The sequence below is a fragment of the Symphalangus syndactylus genome, chromosome 7, assembly GCF_028878055.3.
Source record: "Symphalangus syndactylus isolate Jambi chromosome 7, NHGRI_mSymSyn1-v2.1_pri, whole genome shotgun sequence".
In the NCBI taxonomy this organism is placed as follows: Eukaryota; Metazoa; Chordata; class Mammalia; order Primates; family Hylobatidae; genus Symphalangus; species Symphalangus syndactylus.
Genome location: NC_072429.2, coordinates 38286145 through 38303092, shown reverse-complemented (window position 1 = coordinate 38303092; position 16948 = coordinate 38286145). Strand labels below are relative to the sequence as shown.

The 16948-nt window shown below is 40.2% G+C and overlaps 1 protein-coding gene across 3 annotated transcripts in view; it reads right to left on the bottom strand.

Moving 5' to 3' along the window:
- The window catches only part of HTR4 (5-hydroxytryptamine receptor 4), a 200525-nt gene that overhangs the window by 86328 nt on the left and 97249 nt on the right, over positions 1 to 16948 (bottom strand). For all 3 annotated transcript variants that reach the window (XM_063643230.1, XM_063643231.1, XM_063643229.1), the window contains exon 4: positions 16583 to 16783. In XM_063643230.1, the coding sequence (XP_063499300.1) occupies positions 16583 to 16783 (201 nt within the window). The remainder of the gene's footprint in view (positions 1 to 16582; positions 16784 to 16948) is intronic.

The following is a 16948-nucleotide window of genomic DNA, read 5'->3' as shown; positions in this document are numbered from 1 at the left end:
TCTCTATTAAAAATGCAAAAATTAGCCAGGTGTGGTGGCGATCACCTGTAATCCCAGCTACTCGGGAGGCTGAGGCAGGAGAATTGCTTAAACCCAGTAGACGGAGGTTGCAGTGAGATGAGATCCTGCCACTGCACTCCAGCCTGGGCGACAGAGTGAGACGCCACCTAAAAAAAAAAAAATTATTCTTTACCTTCATGATAATAAAATTTGTAAGAAAGGGAGTGTCAGCCATCTAGAAAGGCATTTTATAACAGACTACAGGAAAAATAATAGCCTGCCAAAAATGTCATCTAAAAACATCTTGGCAGAGGCTTACTGGACACACATAGAGGTTACCAAAGTATTATTTCATAGCATATACTAATTAATAAATCTGCCAGCAGATACTGACTGTTCCACTGACTCATTGAGACTCAGCTCAGGGATCACTTTCCCTGTAAAATCCTCTCTGGCCCTCAAAAATCAGTGAATGGTTCTCCACCTCTACTCTGTTTTTTTACAGTACCTTGTGTGTATCTGTAACACAGTATTTTCCTAGCTATATTGTAATTGTCCACATTCTTTTCTCCTGCTACAACTACTACTATTCCTGCTACATACACCATTCAGTTATTGAAGGCACACTATATAGCAGGAAGTGTATTCTATGTTATATCTAATTTCTAAAGGAACTCTGCAAGGCAGCACTCATCCTCATCTCAAATATGAGAAAACTGGGGCTTGGAGAGTTGAATCCACTTACCCAAGATCATACAACTAGGTTATGGTAGAAGTGGGTCTTAAGCCCACATCTGCTGAAGTCTATGCCTTGGTAACACTGGTAAGTGGGACAAGGCTAGACAAAAGTGACTCTATCTAGTAAGAGGAGAAGACCATGCAGTGGCCTAGAAGCTTTATGAGCTGAGAATACACAAGAAAAAGACATATTTAATGATGAACCTGACAAATAAGGTAATATACAGGAAGAATAACTCGGGAGCTATTACAGTAATCCAGAAATGGGATGGGAAGAAGGAATAAAGAAGAAGAAGATATATTTCAAAGATATTTATAGGAAGTGGCCAAGATGGCAGACTAGAAGCAGCTAGTATGCATAGCTCTCATGGAGAGGAATGAAAGAAGCGAGTAAATACAGCACCTTCAACTGGCACATCCACATACACGTATTGGGACTACTCAAGGAAGCAACTCGACCCACAGGGAATGAAGATAAGCAAGGCAGGATGTCGGCCCTCCTGGGAGTGACATGGATCCAGGGGAACCTCCCCTGCCCAGGAAAGTAGTGAATGAATGTGCGACCCCTGGAACCCATGATTCTGCCATAGATCTTTTCAACCCTTGGGTCAGGAGATTCCCCTGTGAACCCACTCGACGAGAGCCTTCAGTTTGACACATAGAGCTACATGGAATCTTTTCAGAGCAGCCGCACAGGCACGTGCAGAGATCTGGGAGCCCTAGATACCTGGACTTCCTGTGCATCCTGGCAAAAGTAGCTGCAACTCTGGCAAAGCAGAAAGTTAGATCCCTGTACATACCCCTAGAAAGGGGCATGAATCCAGGGGGCTGAGCAGCAACAGTCTGCAGGCCCCACTACCACAGTACCTCACAGGATAAGCCCTACTGGCTTGGAATTCCAGCCAGCCACTGGTAGCAGCATTGCACCTACCTGAGACAGAGTTCCCAGTGGAAGGGGTGGGCTGCCGTCTTTGCTGTTGGGTGACTTACCCATTCTAGCCTTTGGGCTTTGGCGAGTCCAAGTTGACCGCGGGCAGAAGCTGTTTCTTAGCACAGCACATCTGCTCTATGAAAACGTGGCCAGACTGCTTTTTTAAGTGGGCCTTGATCCTGTTCCTCTTCACTGGGCATGACCTTCTAACTGGGGCCTCCAGCCACCCCTGCTGGGGCTCTCTGGCCAACAGAAGCTCCCTGGGATGGAGCTCCCAGAGGGAGGGGTGCGATGTCTTCTTTGCTATTTGGGTGGCTTAGCTGTTCTACCCTTTGGGCTTTAGAGAGTCTGAGGTGGCTGGGGCCTAAAGCAAATCCCCAGCATAGCACAGCTACTCAACAAAAATGTAGCCAGACTCCTTCTTAAAGTGAATTTCCAAGCCCATTCCTCCTCACTAGGCAAAACCTTCCAACTGGGGTCCCTGGCCACCTCTTAACAGGTGCACTTGGGCTGGTAACAGGTATGTACCTTCCTGGGATGGAGCTCCCAGAGTGAGGGGCAGGCTGCCATCTTTGCTGTTTTGCACTTTTCACTCTTGATACCTCAAGGTGGTGGGAAATCCAAGGTGACTAGTGACTGGAGCAGGCCCCCAGCATACTGCAGTAGCCCTATGTTAAAGTAGCCAGACTTAAGTGGGTGCCTGTTCCCATATCTCCTCACCAGGCAGGTCCTCCAGGCCTGGGCCTCCAGCCATCCCGTGTCAGAGGTATTGAGCCAGTAGCAACTCAGGACCTCCCGGGGCAAAGACTCCAGAGGCAACTGAAAGCCTCTCTGTCACTGCCTCTGCAGTGGAACTGCCCTTAATACCCTTGGACTAAAAAGACCCTAAGTGCCTTCTCTACACCTCCAACAAGCTGCTCCTTGACCCAAGGAGAGAAGGCCAGACCATCTCTCATGGGTGCCACCTACTCCTTCTGCTTGCGCCAGACAGGTAACCCCTAACTGGGGCCCCAGCACATACCCTTCAGCCTGGGCTGACTGCACTGGGCAATTCCTGACCTCAATCTCTCTGGGGTGGAGCCTCCAAGAGACAAGGAAAAGACCCTTGTCCACAACCACTACTAAGGTCCCTTCCTCTGCTGCCTCCAAGTGGAGGAAGGAAAATGAATACTGAGATTGCCCCAGAGCTACAGGGGGAAGCCCAGGACTTCCAAGCCATGATCTACAGCCAGCATGTAAGGGGGAGAGGAACCCACACCTTCAGAGCATTTAGAAGGAACACAGCTGCAACTGTGAGGAAACAGGGGAGCCACACAACTGAGCAAGAGTCTACCAATTGACCATATGTTTAAGTGCCACCCACAGGACCACACCTCAAAGCTTAAACATCAAAAATACCTCATTTACATACCCATCTCTGAAACCAAAGACAAGAAGTCAGCTTCAAATAAAGACTGTACACAATGCCTTGGCCCTGTGAAAACAGGCAGGAAAGGAGTCTATTGACTGTACTCAATCTACACTGCAGTTAAAGGAATACCCACATACAGAGATGAGAAACCACCAATGCAAAAACTCTGGTAACTCAAATGACCAGAGCGTTGTTATGTTTCCAAATGACTGCACCAGTTCTCCAATGAGAGTTCTTAACCAGGCTGAGCTGGCTGAAATGACAGAAATAGAATTCAGAATATGAATAGGTATGAAGATTATCAAGATTCAGCAAAATGGCAAAACCCAATCCAAGGAAACCAAGACACACAATAAAATGATACAGAAGCTGAAGGATGAAATAGCCAGTATAAAAAAAGAATGTAATGGATCTGACACGGCTAACACAATATAAGAATTTCTCAATGCAGTCACAAATATTAACAGCAGAATAAATCAAGCTGAGGAAACTTTTTCAGAACTTGAAGATTGTCTCTCTAAAATAAGACAGTTAGACAAAAATAAAGGCAAAATAATTAAAAGGAATAATGAAAACCTCTGAGAAGTATAGGATTATGAAAAGAGGCCAAATCTACAAATCACTGGCATCCCTGAAAGGGATGGGGAGAAAGCAAACAACTTGGAAAACATATTTCAGGAAATGACTTACGGAAACGCCCCCAACCTTGCTAGAGGCCAACAGTCAAATTCAGGAAATACAGAGAACTCCTGCAAGATTCTACACAAGAAGACCATCCCTAAGACACGTAATCATCAGATATTTTAAGATAAAAATGAAAGAAAGAATGTTAAACACAGCTAGAGAGAGAGAGAGAGAAGGTCACCTACAAAGGGAACACCATTAGTCTGAAAGCAGACCTCTCACCTGAAACCCTACAGACCAGAAAGAATTGTAGTCCTATAATCAACATTCTTAAAGAAATATCTTCAACCAAGAATTTCATATCTAGCCAAACTAAGCTTCCTAAGTGAAGGAGAAATAAGATTCTTTTCAGATAAGCAAATATTGAGGGAGTTTGTTACCACCAGACCTGCTTTACAAGAGATCCTGAAAGGAGCACTAAATATAGAAAGGAAAGGCTGCTACCAGATTATACAAAAACACACTTAAATACACAGACCAATGATATATAAAGCAACCACACAAACAAGCCAGCATAATAACCAGCTAACAACACAATGACAGAATCAAATCCACACATATCAACATTAACCATGAATGTAAATGGATTAAATGCCTCACTTAAAAGTCACAGAGTGGCAAGCTGGATTAAAAAAAAAAAGCATGACCCAATGGTATTCTGTTTTAAACAGACCCATCTCACATGTAATGACACTCATAGACTTAAAATAAAGGAATGGAGGAAAATCTACCAAGCAAATGGAAAACAGAAAAAAACAGGGATTGCAATCCTAATTTCAGGCAAAACACACTTCAAACTAACAAAGACCAAAAAGCACAAAGAAGGGCATTACATAATTGCCAAGAGTTCAATTCAACAAGACCTAGCTATCCTAAATATATATGCACTCAACACAGGAGCACCCAGATTCATAAAGCAAGTTCTTAGAGACCTACAAAGAGACAAAAGTGGCCACACAATAATAGTGGAAGGCTTCAACACTCCATTGACAGCATTAGACAGATCACTGAGGCAGGAAATTAACAAAGATATTCAGGACCTGAACTCAACATTGACCAAATGGACCTGATAGACTTCTACAGAACTCTCCACCCCAAAACAACAGAATATACATTCTTCTCATCACCACATGGCACATACTCTTAAATCAATCACATAATTGGACATAAAACAATCCTCAACAAATGCAAAAGAACTAAAATCATATCAAACACACTTTCAGACCACGATGCAATAAAAATAGAAGTCAAGGCTAAGAAAATCACTCAAAGCCATGCAATTACATGGAAATTAAACAATATGCTCCTGAATGATGTGTGAGTAAGTAATAAGATTAAGGCAGAAATCAAGAAGTTCTTTGAAACTAATGAGAAGAAAGATATAACATACCAGGATCTATGGGACACAGCAAAGGCAGTATTGAGAGGAAATTCATAGCACTAAATGCTCACATCAAAAAGTTATATAGATCTCAAATGAACAACCTAACATCACAACTGAAAGAATTAGAGAAGCAAGAACAAATCAACCCCCAAAATAGCAGAGGACAAGAAATAACCAAAATCAGACCTGAATTGAAGGAAATCAAGACACAAAAAAACATTCAAAAGATCAATGAACCCAGAAGTTAGGTTTTTGAAAACATGAAGAAGATAGATAGGATACTAGCTAAAGTAATAAAGAAGAAAAGAGAGAAGATCCGAATAAACACAATTAGAAATGACAAAAAGGATGCTACCACTGATCCCACAGAAATAAAACTAATCAGAAACTACTACAAACACTTCTATGCACACAAACTAGAAAACCTAGAAGAGATGGATAAATTCCTGGACGCATACACCCTCCCAACACTGAACCAGGAAGAAACGGATTCCCTGAACAGACCAATAATTAGCTCTGAAATTAAATCAGCAATAGCCTACCAACCAAGAAAAACCCACACCTGATGGATTCACACCTAATTCCACCAGACGTAGAAAGAATACCTGGCACCATTCCTACTGAAATTATTCCAAAAAATTGAGGAGGACAGACTCCTCCCCAACCCATTGTATGAGACCAGCATCATCTTGATACCAAAACCTGGCAGAGAAACAACAACGAGAAGTCAGGCCAATATCCTTACATGAATATCAATGCAAAATCCCTAACAAATTACTTGCAAACTGAATCCAGCAGCACATCATATAGCTAATCCACCACAATCAAGTAGGCTTCAGCCTCAGGATTCAAGGTTGGTTCAACATACACAAACCAATAAATGTGATTCATCACATAAACAGAACTAAAGACAGAAACCACATGATAATCTCAATAGAAGCAGAAAAAGGCTTTCAATAAAATTCAGTAGCTCTTTATGTTAAAAACTCTCAAAAAAAACTAGGTATTGAGGGAACATACCTCAAAATAATAAGAGCCATCTATGACAAACTCGCAGCCAACGTCATAACGAAATGTCAAAAGCTGGAATCATTCCCCTTTAAAAATGGCACAAGACAAGAATGCCCTCTCTCTTCCAATAGTATTGGAAGTCCTAGCCAGAGCAATCAGGCGAGAGAAAGAAATAAGGAGCATCCAAATAGGAAGAGAGGAAGTGCAACTACCCTTTTTTTGCAGATAACATGATTCTATATCTAGAAAACCCCATAGTATTGCCCCAAAAGCTCCTTCAGCTGATAAACAACTTCAGCAAAGTTTCAGGATACAAAGTCAATGTACAAAAATCACTAGCATTCCTATATACCTACCACAGCCAAGTTAAGAGCCAAATCAGGAAGGCAATCCCATTCACAACTGCCACAAAAAGAATAAAATACCAGGAATACACCTAACCAGGGAGGTGAAAGATCTCTACAATGAGAATTACAAAACACTGACCAAAGAAATCAGAGATGACATAAAGAAATGGAAAATCATTGCATGTTCATAGCTGGGAAGAATGAATATTGTTAAAATGGATGTACTGTCCAAAGCAATTTACAGATTCAATGCTATTTCTATCAAACTACCAAAACATTCTTTACAGAAGTAGAAGAAACACTATTTTTAAATTAATATGGAACCAAAAAAAAAAGCCCAAATAGTGAAGTCAATCCTAAGCAAAAAGAATAAAGCTGAGGCGTCACCTAACTTGACTTCAAGCTATACTACAGGGCTACAGTAACCAAAACAGCATGGTACTGGTATGAAAACAGAAACATAGACCAGTGGAGCAGAAAGAGGGTCAGAAATAAGACCACACACCTACAACTATCTAATCTTTGACAAAGCTGACAAAAACAGGCAATTGGGAAAAGATTCGCTATTCAATAAATGGTGCTGGGTAACTGGCTAGCCATATGCAGAAGATTGAAGCTGGACCCCTTTCTTACACCATATACAAAAGCCAACTGAAGATGGATTAAAGACTCAAATGTAAAACCCAAAACTATAAAAACTCTGGAAGAGAAACTAGGTAATACCATCCTGGACATAGGAACAGGCAAAGATTTCATGACTAAGACACCAAAAGCAATCACAACAAAAGCAAAAATTGACAAGTGGGATCTAAACTTAAGAACCTCTACACAGCAAAAGAAACTAACGACAGAGCAAACAGACCCTACAGAATGGGAGAAAATATCTTCAAACTATGCATCTGACAAAGGTCTAATATCCAGCATTTATAAGGAACTTAAACAAATTTACAATAAAAAAGTCAAACAACCCCATTAAAAAATGGTCAAAGGACATGAACAGACACTTTTCAAAAGAGGACATATATGCAGCCAACAAGCATATAAAAAAGAGCTCAATATCAATGATCGTTAAAGAAATGCAAATCAAAACCACAATGGGATACCACTCACACCAGTCACAATGGCTATTATTAAAAAGTCGAAAAATGACACATGCTGGTGAAGTTGAGGAAAAAAGGGAACATTTATACACTGTTGGAGGGAGTGTAAACTAGTTCAACCATTGTGGAAGCACTATGGTGATTCCTCAAAGAGCTAAAAGCAGAACTATCATTCGACCCAGCAATCCCATTACTCGGTATATACTCAGAGGAATATAAATCATTCTGCCATAAAGACGCATGCACCCAAATGTTTATTGCAGCACCCTTCACAATGGTAAAGACATAGAATACATCTAAATGCCCATCAATGACAGATTAGATAACAAAAATGTGGTACATATACACCATGGAATACTATGCAGCCATGAAAAATAACAAAATAATGTTTTTTGCAGGAACATGGATGGAGCTATAGGCCATTATCCTTAGGAAACTAATGCAGAAGGAGAAAACCAAATACTGCATGTTCTTACTTATAAATGGGAGCTAAATGACGAGAACTCATGAACACAAAAAAAGGGAACAAAAGACATTGGTTCTACTTGAGGGTGGAGGCTGGGAGGAGGGACAGGAGCAGAAAATCATATTAGGTACTGGGTTTATTAATACCTGGGTGATGAAATAATGTATACAACGAACCCCTGTGACACAGTTCAACTATGTAACAAATCTTCAAATATACACCCAAACCTAAAATAAAATTTTAGGTTTTATTTTATATATATATAAAATATATAATTTTTATAAAATAAAAATTTTAAAAAAGATATTTATAAAAAATAGGTGTGATTTGGCATCCAGCTGATCATGGGAGGTAAGTAAAAGATGACTTCAAAAAATTGTGTTTCAATGTCTGAAAGATAACTAATAGATTCACCTTCAATATACAATGTGGAAGAGGATATAGTATTAGTTTACAATAAAAATGTCTACTTGGAGCACACTGAGGTTTGAGAAAACAGAAAGATGTTTAAGGCAAGATGCTGAGCAGACAGACAGAGAACCCCAGAGCCCAGTGTGTGAAAGGGATGAGGGAGAGACAAGAGCAGAGGTGCAAGTGAAGCCACAGGATAAATGAGGTTTCCAAAGGAAAGAGGGGACATACTCAGGGCTGGAAGGCTAAGGATCTAACCTTCAAGGGCACTCAGCTATGAGTCAGAAAGAACAAGATGACTATCAGTGTCTGGGAAGGCCCTTGCTACCACTAGGAATTTGCATTTAGAGAGGAAAACAATAATGGAATAGTCCTCGTGGCTAACATTAATTGAACACTTACCAAGCACCATGCACTGGTCTATGAATTATTGAGTTTATTAACTGAATAATAAACACTCAGTTATTTATTCCTCACAAGTCCTAAAAGAGAAGGGAAGGGATTTTCTATTAATAACACAATTTTTACAGATAAGACAAAGTCCAGAAAACCTTTGTCACTTCTCCAAGATCACACACTTGACCATCAGTCAAGCTGTGACTGAATCTAAGCAGCCTAGCACCTCAGGTCTCATTCTTAACCACTTTCTATATTAAGAGTTCTATGAGGACAGAGAAACCAACCCCAGAGTCATGCAAAAAACCACAAGTCACATCTCAGCATTCTATGCTCAGCCAAACATGCATGGAACAGCTATTATGTTCCAGAAAGAAAAATACATGAATAGATAAGTCCTACTCTCAAGAATTTTATATTCTAGAGCAAGGCAGACAAATCAAACAATTATTGAGATGTACATACTAAGAACCTTCTATTAACCACGATGCTTTGATTCAATACTCCATGAGAACTCAGAGGAAGAAATGACAAATTTTTATGAATGAAGCCCACCAGCCATTGGAGAAGGTGACACGTGTTATCTGAGTATTGAAGAAAGGTGGATGTTTGCCAGAAAAATAAAAGAAACCCAAGGCACAGGTAGCAACATGCAGTTATGAGGAAACATATCATATTCAGGGAATGATAACAGATCACTCATGGGTAGGAGTTGAGGTAGGAAAATCAGATTGAGAACACATTGGAAAAGCAGTGCAAGCTGAGCTAAGAATTTAGCCTTTAGTTAACAAGGGCTTTCCTGGGGGTTTTCACATGTGTTTTCAGGAGCAGCCACTCCCCAGGCCTCACCAACTTCCCTATCCCCTACCGATACCCACAGCACCTGCAGATCCCAGCATCAGCATCACTTCCTCAGGAGCCTACCCTGCTTTGGAGATTGCAACTTAGCAGACTCCAATAGCTTTTTTTTTTTCTTCTCCTTAGAGTATTAAATGGCCACCCATTTTACTGTAATTATCTGTTTACTCTCTGTATTCCCAACTAGACAAAAAGTTCCATGATTCAGAGTTTTTCTGATCATTCACCACTGTATTTACAATGCCCAGAACAACTCATAGTAATTAGTAAGCACTCCATAGATGTTTGATGAAATGAATATAAAAATAACAGTTCAAACCCTCTGGCATGAAATTCGACTCAACAAATATTATGTACAAAGCCTGAACCTGCCCTAAAAGAGTATGTGAGAAGGAGAAACTTTTAATATACTTTCCTTATGAAATGCATTTCAATCCTATTGGGAAAACAAATGTAATTGTGTGACACAGTTCACGATGACAGACACTTTTCATTTATACATTACAAAATTGAATTATACTCCAGGGAGATCATTAAGAAATGCAGATACATTTATCTCCAGCACAAGATTAAACATGCAGCCTTGAAGTAAGAATTGTATGTTTTACAAGTAAACCTGTTTAAAAGAGGATCGGAGACCAAGAAACTGTTGGAGAATTTTGCCGATAAAACACACCAGATTTTCGAGCTGTGCAGAGGAAGGGTGACAATTCAGCTGGATGTATCCAAAAAAGAATCTTGCAGTACTATAGAGAATGCTATCGTCAATGAAGTGAAATTGACTTTTTTTTAAAAAGGGAATTACATTTGATGCTAAGTAAAGGACAAAGTACAGCATGTTCAGAGAAAGGGGATAAAAATGGTTAAAAGTCTGAAAAGTATGGCTTATGAGGCCAGCAGAAGGATCTAGAAATATTTGGCCTAATATAGGGAGGAATTGGGGATGATATACCTCTGTTTTGTTGTGGAGGCTCCCTAAAGATACCTGTAGGGTCTGGCCAGCCTAAGGGGAATTGGTATCTCCTCTTCTTGTCTGCCTAACACCCATCTTTCCAATGAGAACTGCCATTTCCTCACACCATATGTTTTTGGTAAAGCTGGGAGTCATGGTGCCTGACCTCTGCCCAGTAACCAGGATATGTCATCTCCACACCACAGTGACTGGTTAAGTGAAGAGTGTTTGACTCAAGCAAAGCCAACGAAAGTTCTTCCATGAAAAACAGCACTTAGGTTTCTCGTCTTATGGACTCACGCGTTAAGGATGGTTTAAGATTTGTTGCCTGTGACTATTTTTCTTTCTTGGTGGAAGAACCCAGCCTAAGAAAAAAATCTAACAAGAAACCAGAGCTGATGGACAGCATAGGGACAAAAAGGGACAGATAGAAAGAGAGGAATAGACATAGGGAAACAGAGAGGGAAGTAAACAGGGAGAACAAGAAGGCAAGATAGAGACAAAAAGGAGAGGGAAACAGAGTTAGAGAGGGGCAAAGTTAGACTAAATGACATTGTTCAAATCCTTGTAGACAGCCACGTCTGAAGCCAGACTTTTCGGTTATTTGAACGATCAATTTATTATCTGCTGCATGCTGCTGAAAGAAACCTTGCTAATAGATCATCCAATAAGCAAGTTGGTAAAAACATTACATTCAGGCAACTCAGTGACATATATCATAAACTCAAAATACATTCAAATAGGTCTGCTTATTACATATGAAATCACTGGCATTTATAGGCAGTTGCTATTTACAGTGGTTACCTCAGGTTATGCAGCTGTGGAAGTGGATATTGAAAGAATTGGGGACATTACGTTCTACTTGTGAACTGATGGCATTTTTGACAATGCTCAGGTATTATTAATATTGTGACTTAAAAAGTCTGTGAGGATTAGAAAAGGGACTGTTAGAAAAAAATCAAATGCAAGCTTGTGAACAAGGAGGAGGTTAACCAAGACCAATGTGAGAGTGATGCACCCCGTAAGAGATGGTGAGGGCTCCCTTAGAGGGAGAAGCGAGGGTGTTTGATGAGAAAGCAGAGAGAACACACTGGCCAGGAAGATTTCCATGCTCCCTGGCTTGTTCTGACCTCAGAGGGAACTCCCAGAACTGAAGCAGAATGTTCTCAGAGAACTGAGGAATGTGCCGTTCTAGCAACATTTTCAGCTAAAAGGCTATTGTGGATGGACTTGCATTTGAGAAGGTTACCTTTCTAGCAAAGGGAAAATTGAAGTTTAAAATGTGTATGACAGAAATTAGTAAAAGTGAAGGCCCCCAACCCCAGTTCAACTGACCATCCACTCTGGCCAGCACTACACCGTATGCCCTACCCCTCAAATAACCACCTGTTAATGGTTTGGTGAAAATTCATTCATGTTCTTTCCTTTTCATTCTCAATCTCTCCCTCTTTCTTTCTCTCTCTCCCTCTCTCTTTCTCTCTCTCTCCACACACACTCATGTAAACCCAGATACACGCATCTCTATATTTATTTTACAAAAGTGGAATTATGCTAAGCATTACAGTCTGCCACTTGCTTTTTTTTCCCCCAACATAATACACCAGTGATATCTTTCTAGGACAACACACGTCATTATTTCTCATGGTTTTCAATGGCTGCCTTATATTTCACTTTTAAAACTAGTACTCTATCATGACTACTTGGTTAGTTTTTATTCACCACAGAACTTTAGATCTTAAAAAAAATCAACTGTACTCTAAAGCTTTTAAAGCAGTTTTTGATCTCCCATGACCCATACTATATGGTGCATTTATTTTAATTACGTTTTGGAAATTATTTTTAAGGAGGCAATAAATTCTTATTAACAGAATTCAATTCTGAAAGCACCAGGAAACACAGTGAGCTGAGAATGGGAGTTGGGAAAACGCATTTTGTAGTACTAAAGGAGTCCTACATTTTGCTTTGATCCAGGAGTCTGCCATCTGAAAGGAGTTACAAATCAAAGTGAGCCCTCTTGCTCAAAGGAACTACCCCTTATGATTGATCCCAGAAGACTTGTAGCAGCTCTAGAGAGAAGGACATGGCATACTGCCAGGAATAACATGGCTAACAAGGACATCACACCTCATTGAGACATTCACTCTGTGCTTTGGCCCAGCCCAGGTGAACCAAACTGTTAGGACAGGAAGGACACAGCAAAAACAGAGCTAGATGATAAATAAAACCATACTCTTCCAGGCTAAACATTGCCCTGTAATGTTCAGGATGGACCCTCCAGCACCATGAGAGAATGCTCTTGGGACAGGGAAAGCTGGAGACAAGATGGAGGCAAGATCCCCAAGCTCCCCAAGGAAAATAAAACAAAAGAAACCGCATCTGATATCTTACTTATGGTATTGGAGTTTTTGACATACACTGTCAGAGAATGAAATGGAATTATTGGCATGACTCTCACAAAGAGAACGTGCTGACCACTCCATTTGTTCAATCGTGTTTGCCAAATACCTAAATAAGTATTTATGCAATGACTGTTTAATTGTCAACCTCCCCATAACAATGCAAGTTCTTTGAGGTCAGGGACCTTGTCCTTGTTCGTAGCCTTGAGCTTCCTCCCATAGGAATAGAAAGACATTTAAAAAGAAAGTATAGACTTGATTTTAACTATAATTACACTGAGTTCTACAAAGGAGAAAAATGGTTTTGATGGAGTCAGCGAAGACTTCTGCAAAGAAGAGAAGATTTAGCTAAAATCTGAAAGACATGCAGGAGAGGAGGGGCAGAGGAGGTTTTCAGGCAGAGGGAAAAGCCAAGGCCTCAGGTGGCTGAGCAGAGAGCCCTGGAGAACTAGAAAGACGGCCAAAGCAACTTGGGCCTGGAGGTGAGGTTAGGAAGGGGGTGAAGGGAAGCTGGGGACATGGACAGGAAACAAAGGGTGAAAAACCCTGTACGAGTCTGGTTTTGATCTTCAGTACAATGAATAGCCACTGAAGGGTTTTAAGCAAAGGAGCAACAGTATCAGAGCAGCATTTTAAAAAGATGGCTATTTGATCTTGTGAGTGACAAATGGATGGGGAGGGGATAAAACATATTTGGAGGGAATAATTAGGAAAGTGTTGAGTGATTTCTCCAAGAAATGATATTACTTTGGATGAATGATAGAGAGAAATAGACTAGGATCTCTTTAGGAAAGAAAATGAGCAGGACTTGTCATTATTTAAATGTAGGAGATGAGGAAAGACTGCTATTAGAATAACTACCTGGTTTCTAGATGATGCAGCTGTTGGAGCAGCTATTCACGGAGGAGGTGCAAGTTTGATGAGAAAGATCATGAGTTGTATGGCTAGTTACAAGAAACTGACATGAACAACAACATCCACTAACGTGGAGTACTGTGACAAGCTGGGCCAAAGTGATGCCTTAAATGGATTATCCAATTTATACCTAACTGTAGTCATATAAAATAGGTGCTATCTCCCCAAGTTTTAGAGACAAGAAAGGCTTAGACTCAGAAAGGCTTAATCACTTATTGCCATTCCCAGAACTAAACATTTTAAAAGCCGGGATTTGAACCCAAATCTCTTCAATTCTAAAGCAGATGGTTCTTAATGACCAATTCATGCTGTTTCGTGACAACTCATACCTACTCAGGAAAAATTTCCTGATTTGAAAAGTACATAGGCATAAATCTGAAGCCAAACCTTTCAAGGAAACCTCTAGACCTTCTCTTAGGGCTGCCCATAGCAAACTCTCCACAACAGACAGTTGATTCTACACTTTCTCCCACTTTTTTCCTGGCTGACTGGCTCTTTTTCTTTTTTTTTTTTTTTTTTTTTTTTTATTATACTTTAGGGTTTTAGGGTACATGTGCACAATGTGCAGTTTTGTTACATATGTATCCATATGCCATGTTGATTTCCTGCACCCATTAACTCGTCATTTAGCATTCTTACTCTTGCTTTTACCCAGGCCTTGAGGTTACCTCAGCTGCCCCCATCTCCCCTGCCTGGCCTTCTCCAAATTCCTGTAGTACTTTCAGTCCCACTACTCATTTTAACAATGATCATATGCAGGTTACCCAGCAGGATTTCCATAGATTTTCTACTTCCTTACATTGTACTTCCTATAATATGAACTTTCATACCGTGTATCCTGACTGTCTTTAAAAGTCTTTCATGTACTGAAGTCAGATTGTTGTAAACAAGCTAATAAACACAAATTTCCAACTATGCCATGCCATGGGTCTGTTTGCTTGCCATGAGTTCAATTTTACCAGAGTCATTATCTCTAGCTATAGAGTGGAGTCTCATTATACATGCATTTAACTTAAGCATATTCAACTATATGTTCTTGGCAGAGCAAAACAGAAAGCAATTTAAATACAGCAGGCCATTATGACTACCATTCCAATCAATGCACAGAAGTCCCATGAAATAGGAGATGAACCTGCTGTCCCCTCAGCTGGTTTCAGTCTCTAAGTACCTCCCCCAGTGTGATTAATTCTCTGGGAAGACTATGATGTTAGTGTTTAAAAGTGTGTATGTTAGATATACCACAATCTCTAATTTTAGTCAACTACTTTTCCTAGTCCTCAATTAAAAAAAAAACAGTGATTGTTGGTGAAACCCTGTCTCTACAAAAAATTAGCTGGGCCTGGTGGCGGGCACCTGTAGTCCCAGATACTCAGGAGGCTGAGGCAGGAGAATGGCGAGAACCTGGGAGGTGGAGCTTGCAGTGAGCCAAGATTGCGCCACTGCACTCTAGCCTGGGCAACAGAGCGAGACTCGGTCTCAAAAAATAAAAATAAATGAAAATAAAAATAAAAAACAGTGATTGTCTGAGCACAATAGCTCACATCTGTAGTCCCAGCACTTTGGGAGGCTAAAGGCTGAGGATAACTTGAGCACAGTAGTTCGAGACCAGCCTGGGTAACATAGTGAGACTTGTCCCTATAAAAAATAAATAAGAATAAATAAAACTAAATTTTAAAAAAGTGATCTATCCCAAGACTGGAGGAAAACTTGGGTTTGCTGGCCTACTCAAGAGACAGTAAGAAATCATTGTCCCTGGTAATTCTGATTATATGTGATTTGTACCCCATATTTTTCTGAGAGCTAACCCCTAAGATACTACTACATTGATAACAGCATATGTTTGTGTAATCATCTGACTTTAGATTGCATTTTACCTTTATGATGAAATGTAAATTAGCAGGAATTGGAAAATGAATAGTGATGATACAAGTGATAAATACATAAATCTGCAACAAATGAGGCAAAGATGAAAATCATTAGGTCTCTTGAAGTCAAATATGAAGAAAGAAAATAAAATTATGCAACAAGAATGAAATGCTAGACCTGGGTCCAAAAAAACATAAAATTATTGGAAAGTTTACTGTAACTTTCTGGAAAAGAGTCTCCACAATTACATGCACACACATAAATATGTATATCAAATTATTACAGAAACATATTTTCAAGAAAAGGTTATGTTCAAACACAGGGCATTTTCATTCTGAACCACCCCTGCTGCCCTCTGGGAAGATGTACTCATTCTTGATGCTCAGCTTCTTCAGAATTTTGTTCATGCCATCAGTATAAAATTTAGAGCTCTACAGTAAACTTGATTGCTGACATCTGTTGCTATTTAGATTGCAAACTCCTTGCAGACAGGTTCTAGGTCTTACTAATCTGTGCATCTACAGTGCCTCAGAGAGAGCCTGACTAAAAAGGGGGCCTCTGCAAAGGCTGGAGAGTGACTGTATAACTGAATTATCAAATTTACCTCTCTGAGATTCATTTCTTCTAATGAATAAGAAAAGGCAGACACTGCCCAATATCCATCAAGTCATTGTCTCCAGCACAGAGCTCTGCTATGCACATTGTTCTGTCCTTACCTATCCAGAGAAATGCAGCACAGGTGAAAAATCGATGCTGTTGTGAGCAGGACGTCCAGAGATGTCCGAACAAGACAAAACATCTCCCCGTAAATCCAGATGTCTTGAACCAGCTCAATGGCACCAAAGGGCATCACCAGCACCGAAACCAGCAGATCCGCAAAAGCAAGAGATACAATGAAATAATTTGTTTTTATTTTCCTGTGAGTGAAAAAGTGTAAGAGAGGAGGCAGGGGGAGGGATGAAGGGAAAAAGGGGAGGGAGAAGAGATCAAGAGAAAAAACAGGGAAAAGGGAAACAAAGAAAGAAGAAAAGAAGGGAGGGGGAAAGAGGAAAGAAAAAGTCACATGCTTAGTGTATTCCGTG